General features: G+C 40.7%; 1 protein-coding gene across 1 annotated transcript in view; it reads left to right on the forward strand.

Annotated features, from left to right (window-relative positions):
• Positions 1-20000, forward strand: part of LOC147032472 (vitellogenin-like) — a 43369-nt gene that overhangs the window by 8872 nt on the left and 14497 nt on the right. The window contains exons 9-23 of the mRNA XM_085870121.1: positions 7503-7628; positions 9426-9650; positions 9886-10103; positions 10304-10401; positions 11817-11941; positions 13365-13475; positions 14584-14703; positions 15417-15606; positions 16748-16841; positions 16942-17127; positions 17253-17454; positions 17589-17832; positions 18547-18635; positions 18789-18890; positions 19821-20000. The exon at positions 19821-20000 is cut by the window's right edge and continues 33 nt beyond it. Of these exons, the coding sequence (XP_085726247.1) occupies positions 7503-7628; positions 9426-9650; positions 9886-10103; positions 10304-10401; positions 11817-11941; positions 13365-13475; positions 14584-14703; positions 15417-15606; positions 16748-16841; positions 16942-17127; positions 17253-17454; positions 17589-17832; positions 18547-18635; positions 18789-18890; positions 19821-20000 (2310 nt within the window). The remainder of the gene's footprint in view (positions 1-7502; positions 7629-9425; positions 9651-9885; positions 10104-10303; positions 10402-11816; positions 11942-13364; positions 13476-14583; positions 14704-15416; positions 15607-16747; positions 16842-16941; positions 17128-17252; positions 17455-17588; positions 17833-18546; positions 18636-18788; positions 18891-19820) is intronic.

Genomic DNA, 20000 nt, shown 5'->3' on the forward strand with positions numbered 1-20000 from the left:
CCAGGCTTGAACCACGATATGCACCAACAATGGAGCCCATGATATAACCAAATAGGCCATTGTAGTGCTCAGAGTTTATGCTGTTATAGTTTTACAACCTTTTATAACTTATTTTCTCAACTCCGAATATTATGATGGAACAGTTAACATGAATGACGCAGAAAGCCAATCTATTCTGAGTGAAAACTTTAATTTTAATACTTTGCAGAACACAAAACCTGTGATCAAAAATAATAGATCCATGATATAACCAAATAGGCTATTGTAGTGCTCAGAGTTTATGCTGTGAAAGTTTTACAACCTTTCATTTTTTAGTTTCTCAACTCTGAATATTATGGTGGAACAGTTAACATGAATGAAAGGGAGATAACCAGGAGTAAAGTACTGGCAACTCTGGGTTTCTACTTGTTCAGCTTTGACAACACTTGTTTTTTCATTGCATGGCTAAATTTATACCATATAAATTATGTGACACCCCTGGTTATTTGTTAAAGTAATATTGTGAGAGGAAACCTTATGTTGCCAACTATTGGCAGGTGCAATAACCCTGAAATTTATAAAAATTGGCATCACCAGTTTTCTCCTTGTGGTCTTCATATCTCTATATCTATATATCTATATACTGTATCTATATATCTATATCTATATATTTATATTTATATATATATATATATATATATATATATATATATATATATATATATATATATATATATATATATATATATCAGGGCAGGATATATATCTATATCAGGTCTATGTCCAATGGAGATCGGAGAGTGTTCGTCACACCCCACATGTTTTGATATACCCGTCAATGACATCACATGCCTTCTGGTTGACTGGTTTGCATTAGCCAGAACAATTATCTGGTGGCAGACAAACACTTTTTCTTTGCTGATCATGTGGTTTTACTGTGTGAGAGATTATCTGCGGCAATGCTCACCATAACAGTCAGGAGGTGCATCTGATATATGTATCATACATACATACAAACATACACATATACAGAAACGTATATATATATATATATATATATATATATATATATATATATATATATATATATATATATATATATATATATATATATATATATATATATAATTTTGATTGAACAGGATAGAACAAACATCCTACATATACAGTATGTTGAAAAATTATGGGCTCAGACCAGGAATGGAACCCAGCTCCTCTGGTAAACTGCACCAGTGCTCTGCCATTTGAGCTATCTGGGTGACCCACAGGCTGAGCAACGCAATTCCTCCACTTACAGAAATGCCACTCTCTTTCCCCCGCTGCTTCTGGGGCACTCGCTGCCAATCATAGGAGCAGCGATGGCCTGCTCACGAGAAGGTCTTTTGCCAGGAAGACCCTCTCTTAAGCACATAATATATCAGAAGAATAGACATAGGAATCCCATTACATTTTCAGTGTCCCATTTATGCTCATAAAGGCACTTTTATCCTGCCGTTGCTCGCGCACAATCTGTATGTGAAATTGTCTTTTTGACATAATTTTCAGCATTTAAATGAAAGAGTGGCTTATTTATAATTGTGTTCCTGGGTGCATATGGGACTCGGAGATATAGAGAATACGAGAAATATCCGTGGATGAGACAGAGCTGATGGGATCCTATAATTTTCTGTTCATGCAAGTGAAGTGGATATATTATATATATATATATATATATATATATATATATATATATATATATATATATATATATATATATATATATATATATATATATATGTATATATATATATATATATATATATATATATATATATATATATATATATATATATATAAAACACATACGCATGGGCACTTCTCCTTTTCACAATAGACGCAAAAATCTAGTATAACTTCCCTTCTGGCCAAGCAATCAAACAAATGGTATACTGTATGTATTTATAACAGTCGCGAAGATGTCCTTTGCTGAAGAGTTTGTTCCCATTACTTGGTGATGATGCACAGCATTGTCTTTCCAATTGCAGATGTCCATCCCACCATATCAAATAAGGCAATTCTCTGTACGTATGTATGGATGTTTGTTTGTATGTATGTATGTACATCTGAAAATCATCGAAAAAATACAGGGCTAGCCCGATCTCCGCCAAATTTGCATACATGTTGGTGGAACCCATGATAGTCAGGTAATGGTCACAAGTAAAAAAAATCCCCCCCCCCACCCCTTGATAGGGATGAAGAGGTTGGGTCGCGTCATACAGTTGTGGCCAAAAATGTTGGCACTCTTGCACTTTTTTTAAATAACACAATTTTCTCCAGCAATTCGTTGAAATTGATAAAAGTATTTGGTCTTCACAATTCTTTATTTCATTTTTAATATTACAGAACCTTTGTGTTGGATTCAGAACTTAATATATCCTTGTAAATCAGAAAATAAAAAGAAATGACATTGATAAAATTATTAACACCCTCGACTTAATATTTGGTAGCACAGCCTTTGGACAAAATAACTGCAGTCAAGCACTTCCTCGAGCCATGAATGAGTTTCCTACACCTCTCCACCAGCAGTTTGTCCCATTCTTCTTGTACAAACTGCTCCAATTCTCCCAGATTTGAAGGGTGCCTTCTCCCAACTGCTGCTTTCAGATCTCCCAACAGGTGTTCAATGGGATTTAGATCTGGACTCATTGCTGGCCACTTCAGAACAGTCGAGTGTTTTGACTTCAACCATTCCTGGGTGCTTTTTGAAGTGTGTTTGGGTCATTGTCCTGCTGCAAGACCCATGACCTTTGATGGAGACCCAGTTTTCTGACACTGGGTTGAACATTGCGCTCCAAAATGCCTTGGTAATCTCCTGATTCCATGATGCCGTGCACACATTCAAGGTTTTCAGTGCCAGAGGCAGCACAGCAACTCCAAAACATCACTGAACCTCCTCCATATTTGACTGTAGGGAAGGTGTTCTTTTCTTTGAAGGCTTCATTTTGCTTTGTGCAAACATAGAAATGATGTGCTTCACCAAAAAGCTCTGATTTGGTCTCATCTGTCCACAGGACATTCTTCCAGAAGGATTTTGGCTTGTTCAGGTGTGTTTGGGCAAACTCCAGTTGGGCTTTCTTATGTCTCTCTCTCAGTAGTGGGGTTCTCCCAGGTCTCCTACCGTGGAACCCCCTTTCATTGAGTTGGCGATGGATGGTGCAAATTGAAACTGTCGCACCTTGTGTCTGAAGGTCAGCTTGAATCTGTTTGGCAGTTGATCGAGGTGCTTTCTCCACCAATCGAAAAATCCTTCGCTGTAATCTTCAATCCAGTTTTCTCTTGTGGCCACGTCCAAGGATGTTGGCTACAGTGCCTTGGTCCTTAAACTTCCTGATAACATTGTGTACGGTGGACACAGGAACATCAAGATCTCTGAAGATGGAGTTGTAGCCTTGAGATTGTCTATACTTGGCTACAATCTTGTGTCTGACCTCCTCAGACAATTCTCTGGTTTTATTTCTTTTCTCAATGCTCATTGTGGTACACACAGTGACACAAAACAGCAGATTGACTCCTTTTCTCAATTCAAACTGGTTGAATGAGTGATTTTTATATTGCAGGCACCTGCAACTCACCGCAGGTGAGTTCAATTCCAGAGTAAAGGAAAATCACCTGCTTGAAATCAAATTATTTCGAATACCTAAAAGGTGCCAATAATATTGTCCAGGCCATTTTCGGATTTCTGTGTAGAATAAGCTAAGATTTGGTAATTTTTTTTCAGCTTTTTTTTGTTTTGTTTCAATGCAAACCAAAGAAATACATGTGTGGATACCAATAGATTTATTAATTTTAACAATTTTAAGGAAGAAATAGTGCATTATTTGAAAAAAAGTGCAAGGGTGCCAATATTTTGGCCATGACTGTACGATTCTCACCCCATCTCCCCCAAACTTTGCATCAGGGTTGGTAGTACCCAGGGTAACCCTCACTCTCCCCCCCCCCTCGAAAGACAACTTGCTGATGCTCCTGAAGATAGCTGGCATTTCCAGTTAAATAAATCACCAAGCTTGCCTTGCCACCAACCAAGAAGCTGAGGAAGTTCTTCAAATCTTTCGTTGTGCCGGGGTACACCCCTTTCTCTTGGGTCCTTTTCCAAGTATATTTGGTTTATTTTAGAAGCTTTTTGAGCTCTTTTAGGTAACAGTCCTTATCTCGCAAACACGACATATACTTTATGCTTCCCCAAACACCGCAGTTTCTCGAGGTTTATGTACGTGCGCACCGAGCATTTTGGGGTGGACTACATAATTTCTCGTCACATATTGATCCACATATACTTATCCACTTGTGTACGTACACACGCACGCACACGCACGCACGCACACACGCACGCACACACACACGCACACACACACACACACACACACACACACACACACACACACACACACACACACACACACACACACACACACACCAATGTAACTTTAAACTTTCATCATTTTTGAGGTGCACATGATTTGAAACAAGCTGAACGGAATATGTAAACATAATTCATGAAGTTTTGTTAACCCTTTGAACCCTGGTGGCCATTTTACCGGCCACTATTCAAACCTCCAGAAAACCTGAGCGACCAGATTTTTCTTCAGGGAGCCCAGGGTGGGGGAGCTGAAAGTCCAAGGAGCTCAGGGTTCAAAGGGTTAATGTTATTGCGATTGCTGTTGTTTATATCCACAATTCCCCTTTGTTATTACCAAATTCCCATCACCACAATTGTGGTTAAACCCAAATAAATCGACAAAATGCACAATTGCATGTCATTAGTCTCAGGTAGTCACACATCATTAGTCTCAGGGAGTCACACATCATTCGTCTCAGGAAGTCACACATCATTAGTCTCAGGGAGTCACACGTCATTCGTCTCAGGTAGTCACACATCATAGTCTCAGGTAGTCACACATCATTAGTCTCAGGGAGTCACACATCATTCGTCTCAGGTAGTCACACATCATTAGTCTCAGGGAGTCACACATCATTCGTCTCAGGAAGTCACACATCATTAGTCTCAGGGAGTCACACGTCATTAGTCTCAGGTAGTCACACATCATTAGTCTCAGGTAGTCACACATCATTAGTCTCAGGTAGTCACACATCATTAGTCTCAGGGAGTCACACATCATTAGTCTCAGGTAGTCACACATCATTAGTCTCAGGGAGTCACACATCATTAGTCTCAGGAAGTCACACATCATTAGTCTCATGGAGTCACACGTCATTAGTCTCAGGTAGTCACACATCATTAGTCTCAGGTAGTCACACATCATTAGTCTCAGGGAGTCACACATCATTCCTCTCAGGAAGTCACACATCATTAGTCTCAGGGAGTCACACATCATTAGTCTTAGGGAGTCACACATCATTAGTCTCAGGGAGTCACACATCATTCGTCTCAGGAAGTCACACATCATTAGTCTCAGGGAGTCACACGTCATTAGTCTCAGGGAGTCACATGTCATTAGTCTCAGGGAGTCACACGTCATTAGTCTCAGGGAGTCACACGTCATTAGTCTCAGGAAGTCACACATCATTAGTCTCAGGGAGTCACACGTCATTAGTCTCAGGGAGTCACATGTCATTAGTTTCAGGGAGTCACATGTCACTATTCTCAGGGAGTCACACATCATTAGTCTCAGGGAGTCACACGTCATTAGTCTCAGGGAGTCACATGTCATTAGTCTCAGGGAGTCACATGTCATTAGTTTCTGGGAGTCACATGTCACTATTCTCAGGGAGTCACACATCATTAGTCTCAGGGAGTCACACGTCATTAGTTTCAGGGAGTCACATGTCACCATTCTCAGGGAGTCACACATCATTAGTCTCAGGCAGTCACACTTCATTAGTCTCAGGCAGTCACACACCATTAGTCTCAGGTAGTCACACATCATTAGTCTCATGTAGTCACACATCATTAGTCTCAGGCAGTCACACATCATTAGTCTCAGGCAGTCACACACCATTAGTCTCAGGTAGTCACACACCATTAGTCTCAGGTAGTCACACATCATTAGTCTCATGTAGTCACACATCATTAGTCTCAGGCAGTCACACATCATTAGTCATTTTTTTGGAAGGAGCAACAGTTAATGGTGAACGTTACTTTGTAATGTTGTAGAATTTCTTTGTTCCCAAACTACGGCGATTAAATCTTGCAGGTACTAATTAGCAAGATTATTCTCCTTCCCATTATGCTTTGAATGTGTAATGGTGCTTGAATGATGTCTTCCCACACAAGTGGATAAGCTTGGCGTTGGCTTAGTGGTTAGGGTGGGTGGCTTGGGATCCTGGAGGCATGAGTTTGAGCCCCATTCGCCACTGAATTAACACCAGGTGGGGTTGACTTAGCCTGTCATCCTTCCGAGGTCAGCGAAATGAGCACCAGTGTACTAGTCGTAGGGGCACTGCATCAGCGGCATAGCTCCATCCCGAACCATTGATGCAACCAGCTGCCACAAGGCTGCACACGAGTGTGTGTGTGTGTGTGTGTGTGTGTGTGTGTGTGTGTGTGTGTGTGTGTGTGTGTGTGTGTGTGTGTGTGTGTGTGTAATATGTAAAGCTCTTTCTAACCACTGACTGATTGACCGACTGACCGACTGACTGATATTAAAGATCGGTTCATTTCGGGTGGTGTTGGAAGCTGAAATTTTGCATGTCGATGGACATGGAAGTCCATATTCTGGGAAAATTACAGAATCATCAGACAACATCCATAAATGAAAATATAAATAAATGAAAATACAATGCAGGTGAGTGACCCGAGACAATGGGGAAACATGGTTTCTATGTTTACACAATGTGTCAGCACACCCCGTGTATATATATATATATATATATATATATATATATATATATATATATATATATATATATATATATATATATATATATATATATATATATATATATTGTTCACTGTTTACCTGAATCTGAATCCAAGTGCCAGATTGGCCATTGTGACGTCATATCCAGCCCACACAGTTTCAGAGGGCAGCCAGGATGATTAGACAATACACACCACAAGTTCTCCACCTTGTAGCTGGCTGCCGCAGCATCCACGGTTCGCTGCAGTCCACCGCAGGACGATGTGCAGCTTTACAATGAGAGAATGAGCTATCCTTACATTTTTTTTAGGATTTCACGGGTAACTTGATGAATTATAATTGATGTTTCTTCCCATCAACGTATGTCACATATGTGAAATACTCTTCATTCTGTGTACTTGAAGCTGCTGGAAACAGCACTCGGTGTAAGTTTTGCAATATAATAAAACTGAACGTCACAAAATATTTATTCTATTATTCTCCAGGAAGCACATCATAAATATATAACATATCAAGAAGGAACTGTATTCCCAACTGTAAGGTTTCTTTTTGGCCTCTTTTAAAATTCCATATTGAATTGTATGTTCAGTGTACGTTCAATTATGGTGATGTCCTCAATGTAATATTTGAGATTTTTTTCATTTCGTGTTCTCGTTGGTGTAATAGAAACTCCTAAACAGCAAGAAGATACGTCAGTCTCCTGCGTTGAGGAAGACTATGCTGTTGGGGTACGGCTCACTTGTCAGACGGCATTGCGTTCACCTTCCAAGCTGCCCAGAAACAATGCTTTCTGTAAGTATGTTCAATTTATGAAGAGTTCTCACCGAATAAATGCACCTTACATGTTTCGCTCACATATCTTTTGTCCTTGCTCACTTAAGTTTTTTGAAAATCCTTTTGAAAAATCATACACATCATCGTACGTACTACAAACTCAGCAGTTGGTGTCCCCCACCTCCTTTGGTGGATGGTATATACATATTTTTACACCACGTATATCTGATTCTTAAAAGTCAAAATGTTCCTTATTAACCCCCGCCATCTTCGAAGATGGATGGAGGTTACTGTTTTCACCCCTTTCTGTTTGTTTGTTTGTTTGTTTGTGAATAGTATTACGGAAAAACTCCTCGACAGATTTCGACAAAACTTGGTGGGGGGGTTAGGTATGGTCCAAGGATCATGCCATTAAATTTTGGACTTGGTCCCCCCCCCCAAAAAAAAATTGTTAGAGAATTTTTTTTTTTGCATTTCTACATGTTTTAAGTGATTTCCACCCCCCCCAAAAAAAAATTGAGAATTTTTTTGCATTTCTGCATGTTTTAAGTGATTTCCAACCCCCCAAAAAATTGAGAAATTTGTTTTTTGCATTTCTTCATGTTTTAAGTGATTTCCAACCCCCCCCCCCCAAAAAAAAAAATTGTGAGAAAAATTTTTTTTTTTTTAATTTCTACATGTTTTAATTTATTTCCAACCCCACCAAAAAAAATTGATACCCCCCCCCAAAAAAAAAAGAGAAAAACAATTTTTGCAACTTTATTTTCAACAAAATTTCGATTTCTTTTTTTTGCATTTCTACATATTTTAAGTGATTTCCAACTCCCCCCCCCCCAAAAAAAAATGGAGAAAAGAACTATAATTGTCAGCACTGTTGACATCATATTTAATGAATAAGATATAAGGTTCACTTGAGTGACCCAGCAGTATTGGCGGCGGAGGTTTTGCACTCTCCCGAGTGCTCCCCCTCTAGTTTCCTTCTCAAATATCCTTTTGTCCTCTTCAGGATGAGATTGCTCATTTGGGAGCATGCTCGTCTTTCAGTTCCCTAGTCTGTGTTTTGATTCTTGAGAGTAGTATAAATAGTATATGAACTATGAACCGACAAACAACTGTCACCTTGGTGCTTTGTGTAAAAGGTGTTCCATCAGACATAATGCTGTCCTTTTTGAAAGGCAGTTCAACTGCTCTCTTCACACTTGCTTGTGGACGTTGAGATACCATTGAGCTTTTTGAAAGATGGATGTCTTTGTGTGCTAAGCTCCTGGCTAAATTCCTGCTCTGAACTCCTGCTGGGAAAGCAATGGATAAAAACCACACTTGTTTATTGCAAAGGAACTGCTTTCGCAAAACTTATTCCCCAGCCCCTTGCTGTTTGACCAGACTCGTGGTGTCGTAATGGTTAGAGCGTCCGCTCTGAGTCTGGGAGGTCGGTGGTTTGAGTCATACCGAGTCATACCGAAGACTTTAAAAAACGGTTATGTGCTGCTTCGTTGCTTGATGTTCAGCATTTGAAAGCATAATGCATGGACAAACAATCACAGGCTGGCCATCACTGTGCAGACTTGATGGACCTAGTGGGCTTCTCCTGTGTTGAAGTCCCTTGTAAGGGTACCCCTGTTATTTCAGAATGATACTTTTCAGGTCAGAAAATACAATCACACATGTGATACTGTGGTTTAACACATTGTGATTAAAAAAAAAACAATGTAAAGTTGTTTTTGTTTATATATAAGGAAACTCACAAAGTTTGCAAATTTACAAAACATCCGCTCCATGCTTGCTGTTTCTTACAATATTTTGCATCCCATCCAGCCCTTGCACGAAATGTTGAGGGAATCGATTGAACAAGGGAAAGAGAATAAAGCAATCCTGGCGATCAAGGCCATTGCTAATGCTGGACAACAACAAAGTCTAACACCCCTCCAGCGTTGCATGCCATCATGGAGTGCTCCACTTGACCAGAAAGAAGCAACCGTACCCACACAGGCCGAGGCAATAATAGCTCTTCGTAGCATTGCAAAGAAAAGCCCAGCCAAGGTATGAATCACAATAAACAAAACCCAAACCAAGTTGGGTTAATTCAAGTTGTTGATGACGTTGAATTTTCACTCACTCGGAGTAAATTTGAGATCTTCGAGTTTGAATGCTGATTCCCAAATGCCTAATTAAGATTAGATGCTTAGTTTTATTTTGGCGATTTCATGTACCGAACCATATTGATTCATAGATGAGCTTGTGTTATACCCATTTATTTTCATTGTTTATGACACAGGTAGCCGGGATGGCTCTGCGAGTACTCCTCGACCATAATGTGCAAGCAGGCCTGCGCATTCACTCCTGCATCTCTCTCCTTGAAACACGACCATCAATCGCAGTTTTGACACTCGTAGCACAACGGCTGCAGGCTGAGAACACTTTGCAGTTACCTGGCTTCTTCTACTCACACCTGCGAACACTCTCTAGAAGCAGTGTACCTGAGCTTAGAAATCTGTACGTATCCAAGTGTGGATTAACTGATGAATGCAAATAAAGAAAAGATGACAATGACGCATCACAAGTGATATTTAGCAACAGAACACACAAAATTGATGAATAGTTTACTTGTAAGGAGATGATAGAATTCAGCAAAAACATTATCATGCTTCATTTTCAACTTGTATCTCACATGTTTTGCCTTTTGTGGTTTTCAGCGCCATCATCAGCAACATTGCTTCCAAGATAATGAGTCCCAATTTTGATCGGCTGAGTTACCGTTACAGTAAGGCTGTCCACTTCGATGCGTTCAGTGGTGAGTTTAACTGAGGCTAATTTACAGTGCGAGCTTTACAAGAGTCGTTCAAACTTTACCGGGTCTTTCGTTTGTAGTCGTAACTAAGTTTACACTGGAAATGACAACACAATCCTTGATTGACTGATCAAGGTATTCTCCAACTGTGGACACCGTCGTCCCATCGGAGTGGAAGCTTTGGTTTGCCTTCTGTGTCAGTGTAGATTGTTGAGGATGTGTACAGAGCCAGTGCAGGCAGTCATTGTTAACAGCCTCCTTCTTGAAAACCTTATTACCTCCAGAAGTTACTTTTTCAATACGGACGTCCTTGGACTTTGGCAGGCAATCATCGCCATACTGTCCAGCCAATCACCTGTAAATTTCAACAGGCTTGATGTTTTTCTGGATCAGATATTGTCTTAATATCTGCTCTTCCACCCTTTCTATGATCTCACTTTTCATCATCTTCATTTTCAGCTCCTGCATTCAAACATGAAAAACGTGGTTATCAATACGACAAAAGCACAATTCCTCAAATGTTGTTAATCTACATACATTCCTCTGTATTTTAAAAACAGAAGTTCAGATCAAAGCTGAACCATCCTTATATCTATGGTTGTAGCTTTTACTCACCATGAATGTTAGAATTGCTGGTATGGTGGGCAGGGCCGGATTTAGGCAAGGGCAACACGTGCTCCAGGGCCTCCACCACCCAAGGGCTCATCCAGGGTTATTGATTGTTGTGAATTATAGCTTATTAACCCTATATTAACCAGTGTAGCAAATTTGTTACAAAAATTGGGCATTCAACGGGTATTTGATAAGTCTCGTGGGAAATTGTTTTGGTAATATTGTCCGCATTCACTTGTTCGAGGGATTTTTGCTTTCTGCGTTGGGGGACTTCGATACCAGGAACACATAAAGCAATGCTTCTTGTTTCGTTACTTATAGTTCATTACTTGAATTAAATCAAATGTAGTTTGGAAGTTGTAACAGTAATACAACAATATGTTTTCGACAGGCTAATTGTACGCTTTGCCAATCTTCAGTTGTGTTTGGAATCCATTGGTGGTAAGAAATATAAAAAAACTCACAAAAAAACGCTCCTGAACTTATGCATTTTATCCAGTAATTTAACTTGTGGAGCCTGCAATGTTCTTCACGTAACTATACAGATAGAAAATTAAATCGGGGTGCCACAGAATAAGATGTAAGAGTTTCGGGAGCCATCAGTGAAAAAAGTTGAAAACCACTGCTTTACTTAATCGTTGGTGGCAGAAAGAGCTACCACCACCCACATGTAAATAATGGCCTCCACCACCATAAATCTGGCGATGTTGGTGAGTGTCAAAGCTGGGGTTAGACAACAAATCCTTCTTGCGTTTTCAGTCATGCCTTCACAGAGTGTGATTTAAACGAATACCTTTTCTCTACAGTTCCGGGAATGGCTGGTGCAGCTGCCGATGTCTACATGATAAATGGAGGGTCGGACATCATTCCTAACAGTGTCGATGTAAAAGTCCGGGGGTACTTCCTTGATCATGCTGCAGACGTTGTCGAGGTGTGTACCGCTTTTTATGCTGCGGACAATGCCAGAACATTGGTACAGTACTAAATATATCTCAGACCAGAGTTTGCCGGGTGGCTTGGTGACGGAGCGGGGTAAAATCTTGCTGCATTGCCATTACTGCTGTGGGTTCTCATGTCTGCTCAGAGGAGATCTCTCCACCCTGCAACAGTGTTGTGACCAAAACATGATTGCTTCTTAGATAAAGGAACGTTCATAATTCTTCGTGGGTGTCCTGATGCTTTTTGTCAAGAGTTTGGGCCTCTACCACCAGGATTTATTGAACACAAAGCTCAAGTTTATATACTTGTAGTGTTTTGAAATTTTCTCTCCTGAAATCATTTATCGCTAACCAATAACCATTCCTGAAGATTGTCCGTAATTGTGATATGCTTAATACAATACAGTATAAACCAAAGTGCAACGTCTGTCTGAATTTTCACTCGTCAAGTTTTTATCTTGCCAAAACGAAGTTTTTGCAAGATATGTTTGTCAGCTTGTATGTTTTTTATTTATTTATTTATTTATTTATTTATTTTTTGTTTGTCTGTAATCACGTATAAAAAATTCTGCAGAGCACAGTTATCGCATATCAATGTAATGTCGCATATCAGAGGCCTATAGAGGTCCCTTTCAGTGCACAAAATTTTGAAGGTCAAGGTCACTTTGGCGCAAATCAGGGGAGTCGACGAAACCCTTATTTTTTGAGTAATTTTGATCGGATCGTCTTCAAACTTCATGGGAATATAGTTCATGGTCTGGCGCTCAGCTGATTAATTTTTGGTGGCGATTGGCCTTGACCTTCATGGTTAGCACCTCAGGTCAAACATATTTGACTCCAAGGTCAAATTTTCAAGTTTTAGGAACCATATCGTGTAGTACCTCAAATTGAACACCTCGATGAGTGCTTTCTAGATATGTCAAGCTTGAGACATTATGACGTCATTTGGTGACGTTATGAGGCAAAAGCATATTTTTCATGGTTACTCTGTAGAACGATTCTCATCGGAATCTCTCGTAGGCAGATATTCCTCAAGGAGTCGCTCCTGGTGGATAGCAGCTCTGTTCACCTCAGTGTGACCTGAAAGAAGTCACACGTGGTCACCTTTTGGCAAGATATGGGTCACCCTGCGGGTGACATTGGTTTATTTTTTTCCTTCGTTTACTCCGATTATTATATCAATGCAAAGTTATCCTATTAATTTACGAAAAACGTTTTTGACATCCTTTTATGTTGAATGCAACATTTTCAAAACGAGCTGAGGTTTTGAATGGTAAGCTATAATATTATATCGCAGTCACACGTTAACATCACTTATGACAAATCTGACACGGTACACACAAACGGTTAAGAGAATACCCACCAGGTAGTTGGACTATTATTATTAAAAGATGGTTTTTCGATATTCCACAACAGGTTCAACTGCATTCGGGAGGGCTCAACGAGCTTTTATTCCGCAAACCATTCCCGGGTGAGGATCCAGCAAGCGTGAGGGTCGATTCCAGCATCCATAGCACTTTACAAAAGGTAAGAATCTGAAATGTCCTGTTTTTACAACCATCTTATATTCGATTTACTGAAGTCGAGGTTTAAACGTCATCAAGTTTTTATTTTATTTTTTTTGTTACTGCAACTCCATTGAGAAGACATTTTTTTATTACATCTCTTTGTGAATATTTAATCATTATTTACAAATTAACTCTCACGCCAGTTATGAAATTTTATCGGTATTCATTTTTACAATTTAATTAATATTTGCAAAATTGAATTGCTCTTGAAAAATGTGCTGTAGAAAATAGTAGGTAAAATCTGCCGATATAAAACACAGTCTGTATTTGTGTATTTGGCTGTCCCCTTTCATAAGGACAATTTGAGTCGGTTTTTTTAAAGGCCAATCTTTTAACATGACTGTGCGTTCATTACGGTACATTTTTGAGGATAAAAACAAAAATTCAAAAAACATTTTCCATAACATAGTAATCACATCTCCTCTATTGGAATTGTAGATGGTGCCGTGCAATCAGGCCTCATGCGCAGTGTACAGAATCGTTTTTTTTTTTTTTAAAATAACAATAAATACAAGGCGCAGGAAGGTGAAATTCACTGCACATGTTGTGCAACGTGTGCCGAGTAAAACGAGTGTTCATTTATGTCTGTAGGATATCTAATAAATAAAGAAGATATAAGCACACCTGACGCTAAGCCGAGGCTTCAGACTTTGGCATGCTCACAAGGCTGTATCATCAAAATGAAACATCCCAGAAGATTAAAGAAAATAAGATCACATTTGTACATGTAGCGTTTTAGAATAACGCTTCTTTCTACGAAACATCTGATCTTCCGGTCTCCTTTGATATTTTGAATAAAACAACTCCATCCCGTCATCTTTGACGGGCTTTTATACCAGTAGGTAATACGGACCTCTTAAAGACTTCGACCTAGCCGAGGATGTATAGAGTGCATCTATCAGTCTTATTAACCTACACGGTTATACACCATGATTCACAAAAACCAAAAAAAAATTAAGTCCTATCAAAACGACCAAATATTTACTCTGCATGTTTTTTTTTCAACCACTACAAATTCCTTGGGGGAAAGTACTAAAATCTGCTTTTATCACCCTACTTTCCACCAGCTCGACAAATGGAAGTCCATGTACAGGCAAGTACCATTGGCAGCTGCTGAACTGAAGATCTTCGGACAAAATGTCGCTTTTGGTAGCATTGGAGAAGAGAAGATCAATGCTCTGCTGGAGGTTAGAAGAAATCCTTTCTTGTATGTGGGTTATCCAATGAATCTGCTTTCTACATGTGTGCTAAAATAACGAAATTCAGCCAATGAGGTGGGCAAACTATACAACTATAGTTTGAAACACAGGTTCTTGCATCACATGGCACAAAGTTGACCAACAATGTGCAGCATCCCATAACATCTCATGTACAATGTATTATTTGTCACAGATGGGTTCTAATTCATCACGCGTCTGTGTCTGGCCAATGGGTAAAGGCACAGGGGATCGAGCTCGAAAGCATCGGATTCAGCTGAATGCTCTGCACAACATGTTGATCAGTGGTCTGCCCATCCTTTCGGACTGAAAACCCCACCAGCCAAATTAAATGTGTTTTCCCAAACGATTAAAAAAAAAATCAGAGTGATAAAGTTTATTCTGATATCATAGAACATTTACACTTTGTGACCACAGTATCAGTTTATAGTGCAACCACGTACAGTAAGCATTTGATTTGAGCACCATTCTAATTGATTCTTCAGCAATTTTATTGATCGGAATGTTTCTCACCAAGCAAAGTTTGCCGCAGAAATCCCAAAGAACTCTTTATTTTTGATTCTGGAAGTTAATGCCGAGCATATAAGGCCGGTGGAGAATTAAATGTCGAATCCTCACACTCAAAGCCCCCCTCTCATGCACTGTGATTGGTGCTTGACCAGTGGTGCTTCTCTCCTCGGTAGATCCTGGGGAGGCTGCAGAGCCGCACATCAAGTGTACGCTCTGTGGTGAAGTATTTGCAGGACGGTTTCGATGGAACCGTCGGCAAAGGATACCTAATGGCGGAAGTGCATCGTCTCGTGCCTGTATCCATCGGAATTCCACTGGATGTTGCCATTACCTTGGCAGGCGTTGCCAACATGCAAGCTTTCGGTGAGTCAAAATTTCTATCTTCAATCCGTTTGTAACTTCTGCAGCACTAACTCTTGCTTATTTACATCAAAACGAGATGGAGGGTGTTATACAAACACGAGGATAATTGATTCGATCAGGTTGACCTGATGGGTTAAGCACTTTTCTGCAATCAAAATGCAGGGATGGCAAAACCACTCATTGATGAAAATGGCTTCACCTCTCCACCAAGCTCAACCTGCAATCCAGTCTTTGTACTCAGCAAATATGCATTTGACTGCAAATTAAATCTTGAATTTTCTACGCCGGTTGGACTACTCATTTGGCGTGTCTGTGTGCCACTGATCCATTTCGTTTAGTGTGCATCATGTAGCTGTTGATTTGCATCATTGCTAGGGGGCACGGCTGTGTTGCTGATGCAGACCCCCCCCCCCCACGCCCTGCAGGTTAGAGAAGGAATTTTGTAATTTGTTCAGGATGCCAGCTATAGCTCACCTACTCTTCGCGAAGGATACCGTGGGATCTTTAACATCCATCAATTCACAATATACCTGGTGTTGGCTTAATGGTTAGGGTGGTGGGCTTGGGATCCTTGGAACCTGAGTTCAAATCACTCTCGGCTGTTGAATTAATACCAGGTGCAGTTAACTCTGCCTGTCATCCTTCCAAGGTCAGCAAAATGAGTGCCAGAATGCTGGTATCCTGTGTCGGAGTAGCGACCCGTCCAGGATTGTGCCCAATAGCCAAGGAGACTGCTTAGGCAGCACCGACGCTCTGCACAGAGTACGGTCCCGATGGATGGATGGAATTAACGGAAGCAGGTGGGACAGCCAGTTTAACGTCCATCTGAGGGACGGCACGTGCATCGATGCATCGCCCTGGCTGTGAAATACCAGGGTGACAGTTTATAGCTGGGTCGAGATTCAAATCCAACTTAGACAGCTTGGAGTTGATTGTGTGTACCTCGAGACAACCCAGCCAGCCCTGTGCCACTGGTACATCCATTGCTCATGTAGGTTTTATCAACAATTTGGAATGTGGCCAGGGTGCTTCGGACAATGGTGTACTCTCGACAATTGACGCAGTGTAATGAAAATGACCTTGGAGCACAGCATCCTATCATGTACTTTGGTGACATTTACCATGTGTACTTGCTGTGCAGTGCATGCCAAGTTCCCATCCACTCTGCCCGCTGATCTCAAGCTGCAAGACATCCTGTCATCTGAAATGGAGATGCAGGCCACTGGATCAGCCAGGTTCGATGATGGTCATTCTGTTGTAATAACTAAACCATACAATAATCATATTATAAAATTCGGTCATTTTTCACCTTTGTTTCTTCCATACGAATAACAGTTTCAGCAAACACCTTCACGCTGTTATGGCGCTGAGCACTGAGATGTTTCAAGTTGGGCTGCAGAGCAGCACAACCTTCCGGGGTCAACTTCCTCTGGATGCTACAGCCAGATTCAGTGTCAGGGACAGCAACTTCAAGATCTCCACCAACCCACCAACCGCCAACACCGAAATAGCCCGCATGCGGTGTGTTGCTATTGTTGTTGTTACTTGGAAATGTCAACCTCACACTCTCTCATGTGTTTTTTTTCTGAAGCATTCTTCTTATTATGATTTATCTTTTTGTTTTTACGATCTACCTCAAACCACAGGACGGAGACCAAAGCATTTATTCGTGATCTCGCTGCCACCAAGACAGTGTCAGTGTTGCCAGAAAGAAACGTTCCAACAACCTCAGGCAGCTCGACTTTTGAATCCACTGGCATTCATTACTTTTCTTCCGAAGACAAACAATCTGCAGAGAGTTCCTCCGAAGCATGGCCCTCTCACCCCCACATCCGCATGCCTAAGCCAGTGAGGAAATTTGAGATCAGTAGGACATGAGCATCTCAAAGCATCGTGTTGAGATTTGTTCAAGAACATTAAAATGCATTGAGCTACATGATAAACCTTCTTTCACCGTAACATTTTTCTTTCCTCCATCGCAGATTCCGCAGCCATCGTCCTCCGCTGAAGATGATGACAGCGTCGAGGTTCCTTTCAAGGATAGCTTTGTCTTTGCCAAGCCCATCACTCGCCGCATGGAGGCTTGTATTAACTTCACTTCCATTCCCAGGAAGCTCTGTGTGAGCTCAACGATTCGGAGTGCGACCTACATCCAAAACACACTTTTATACAAGCTCATAGGACCCATGGATGCCAAGATTGTCTTGAAGCAAAACCCCAATACAGGTGACACAATTGCACATCAACTGTGTGACAATGACATAACAGTAGAAACACTATTCCAAGATCCGACACTTGGGTGAAGAAAGTTATTGTTAACCTTAGCAGAGGTTTGAAGCACCGAGATCAAAATCGATAGCCATTTTCATCATAATAATAATAATAATAATAATGATGATAATAATAACTCTATACATTGTTTCTGACTGATCTCAACAAAACTTGGCATGCACTACTCAGGAACCCCACCCCCCCCCCCAAGAGGTGTTCTTCGTGAGTTAGTATCATGATCCCCTGTGGAGTTGGGGGGGGTGGGATGTTCATGATGAAAGTTCAAAATGTCATTGAAGGTCAGGAAGAGGTAATGTACAGTTTTTGTAAAAACAGTATATCTGAGTAGCAAGCACATCAAACAACATTGAGTGGATGTGACATGCCGACGGTGTGTTGAAAAATGAAAAACAAATAATTCTGGCAAAGCACAAACCTAGAGAAAAGACAATTGGGGTTTTTATGCCAAAAGAAAACATGACAGCATCCTATTTGGTGAACATTTTTTTTTTGAAAATAGCTACTCCGTGAAGTATACTTCAATAGCATGTGTATCCTTTGTGCATACATCCCCCTCCTACTCCATGTCTATCTCCCGTACGGGGGGGGGGGGGGGGTACAGTTACGGCTCGCTAGTTATAACAACGGTTAATATTCAATATTCCACAGAATTCTCATCTCCACTGAGGAGTATGGAAATGGAAATTCAAACTGGACTGAGGTCAGCGGAGAAGATCGATATCGGTCTTGTCCGAATGGTACACTCCGCAACATTTCTGTTGTTTCCAATTCTCTTTCTCTACCATCTATTTACCATTTGATGATCTTTCAGGAAGGTAACTTGGTTTTTCGCTGTTCTTGACGTCATTCTAGTAATTACTGTGATTTTATTTTTGGTCATCTTTTTTCAGCCAAGCTCTAATACTACAACACAATCATGGGAATGGAGTGAAGAGAATGAAGGATTGTTTGAGTCCATCTTGAAAAGAATTCACGGATTATTTGGGGATGAGGTGACCTCTTCAACTATTTGATGATTATTTAACTTTCTAAAATAAATAGTGCACTTTATTTCTTTTGGCATTGTCAGGCCCTCCTGCTTTCAAAAGTGTGTATTCAAATCTGGCATACGTGGTTTGAACAGTCCTGATGAAGGCCATACTATGACTGAAACTTGTGAGCGAATTTTTTTTTTATCTTCTTTCCAAGATGTTGCTTCAGTTGGAGGTACCTTTTTACCTCCACCACTAAAGGTGGATGGAGGTTATGTTTTCACCCTTGTCTGTCTGTCTGTTTGTTTGTTTGTGAACAACATATCTCAAAAAGTTGTGGACGGATTCGGACGACATTTGGTGGTGAGCTTTGGTGTCTGACAAGGACAAAATTATCTGGATTATCCAGATCCGGCCTATCAGTGAGATGCAAAGCGTAAATTAATCAGCCTGGCGGAGGTATGCGCTCCACCGAGTGCACTTACAGTTTGTTGTTGTCGCATATGCAAGACCATCAGGATGGTGCAGAGGTAGTGCACCTACCTACTTTGAGCTCACTTTAGGTTCGATTCCTGACCCGACTATAAACTGTAGGTTCGGTGCTTTGCACGCAGTTTGGCGACGCAAAGTGCCTGATCAGATGGACGGTAACACAGGTGTCTCCATCTGCGAGCATTAGTTGGTGGACTTTAAATATCCCACAGTGTCTTTCATGAACGGCAGGTGAGATTATCGCCAGCAACCTGAAACAAATTTCAATTTACGGTCCTAACTGACTACTGGCAAGGCAATGGCAAAACCCTCGTCACTGTCGAGGAAATACTTAAGGCAACCTTTTTGAATTTCCAGGAAAATTTTGTCCTTATTTTTATAGATGCACATTTTTTGAACCACTTTTGTGGGAAGCATTATTATAGCATTCTTCCTATTGATGTATGTATGCCTCGACAGAATGAATATGCTCCTTCTTTGTCATCATCCAAGTCGAGTGACTCAGACATCACTTCTGGCTCTCGCTCTGGAGGCGTTTATCACACGGGCAGGAAACCAGAAAAATCATCATCTTCCTCGAGTTATGATCAATCAAGCATCAGCATCGAAGGCAGCGATGAGGACAGTAACGCCCGCCCA

The sequence above is a fragment of the Eptatretus burgeri genome, chromosome 2, assembly GCF_056783735.1.
Source record: "Eptatretus burgeri isolate ZD-2024b chromosome 2, Ebu_testis_v1, whole genome shotgun sequence".
Taxonomy (NCBI): domain Eukaryota; kingdom Metazoa; phylum Chordata; class Myxini; order Myxiniformes; family Myxinidae; genus Eptatretus; species Eptatretus burgeri.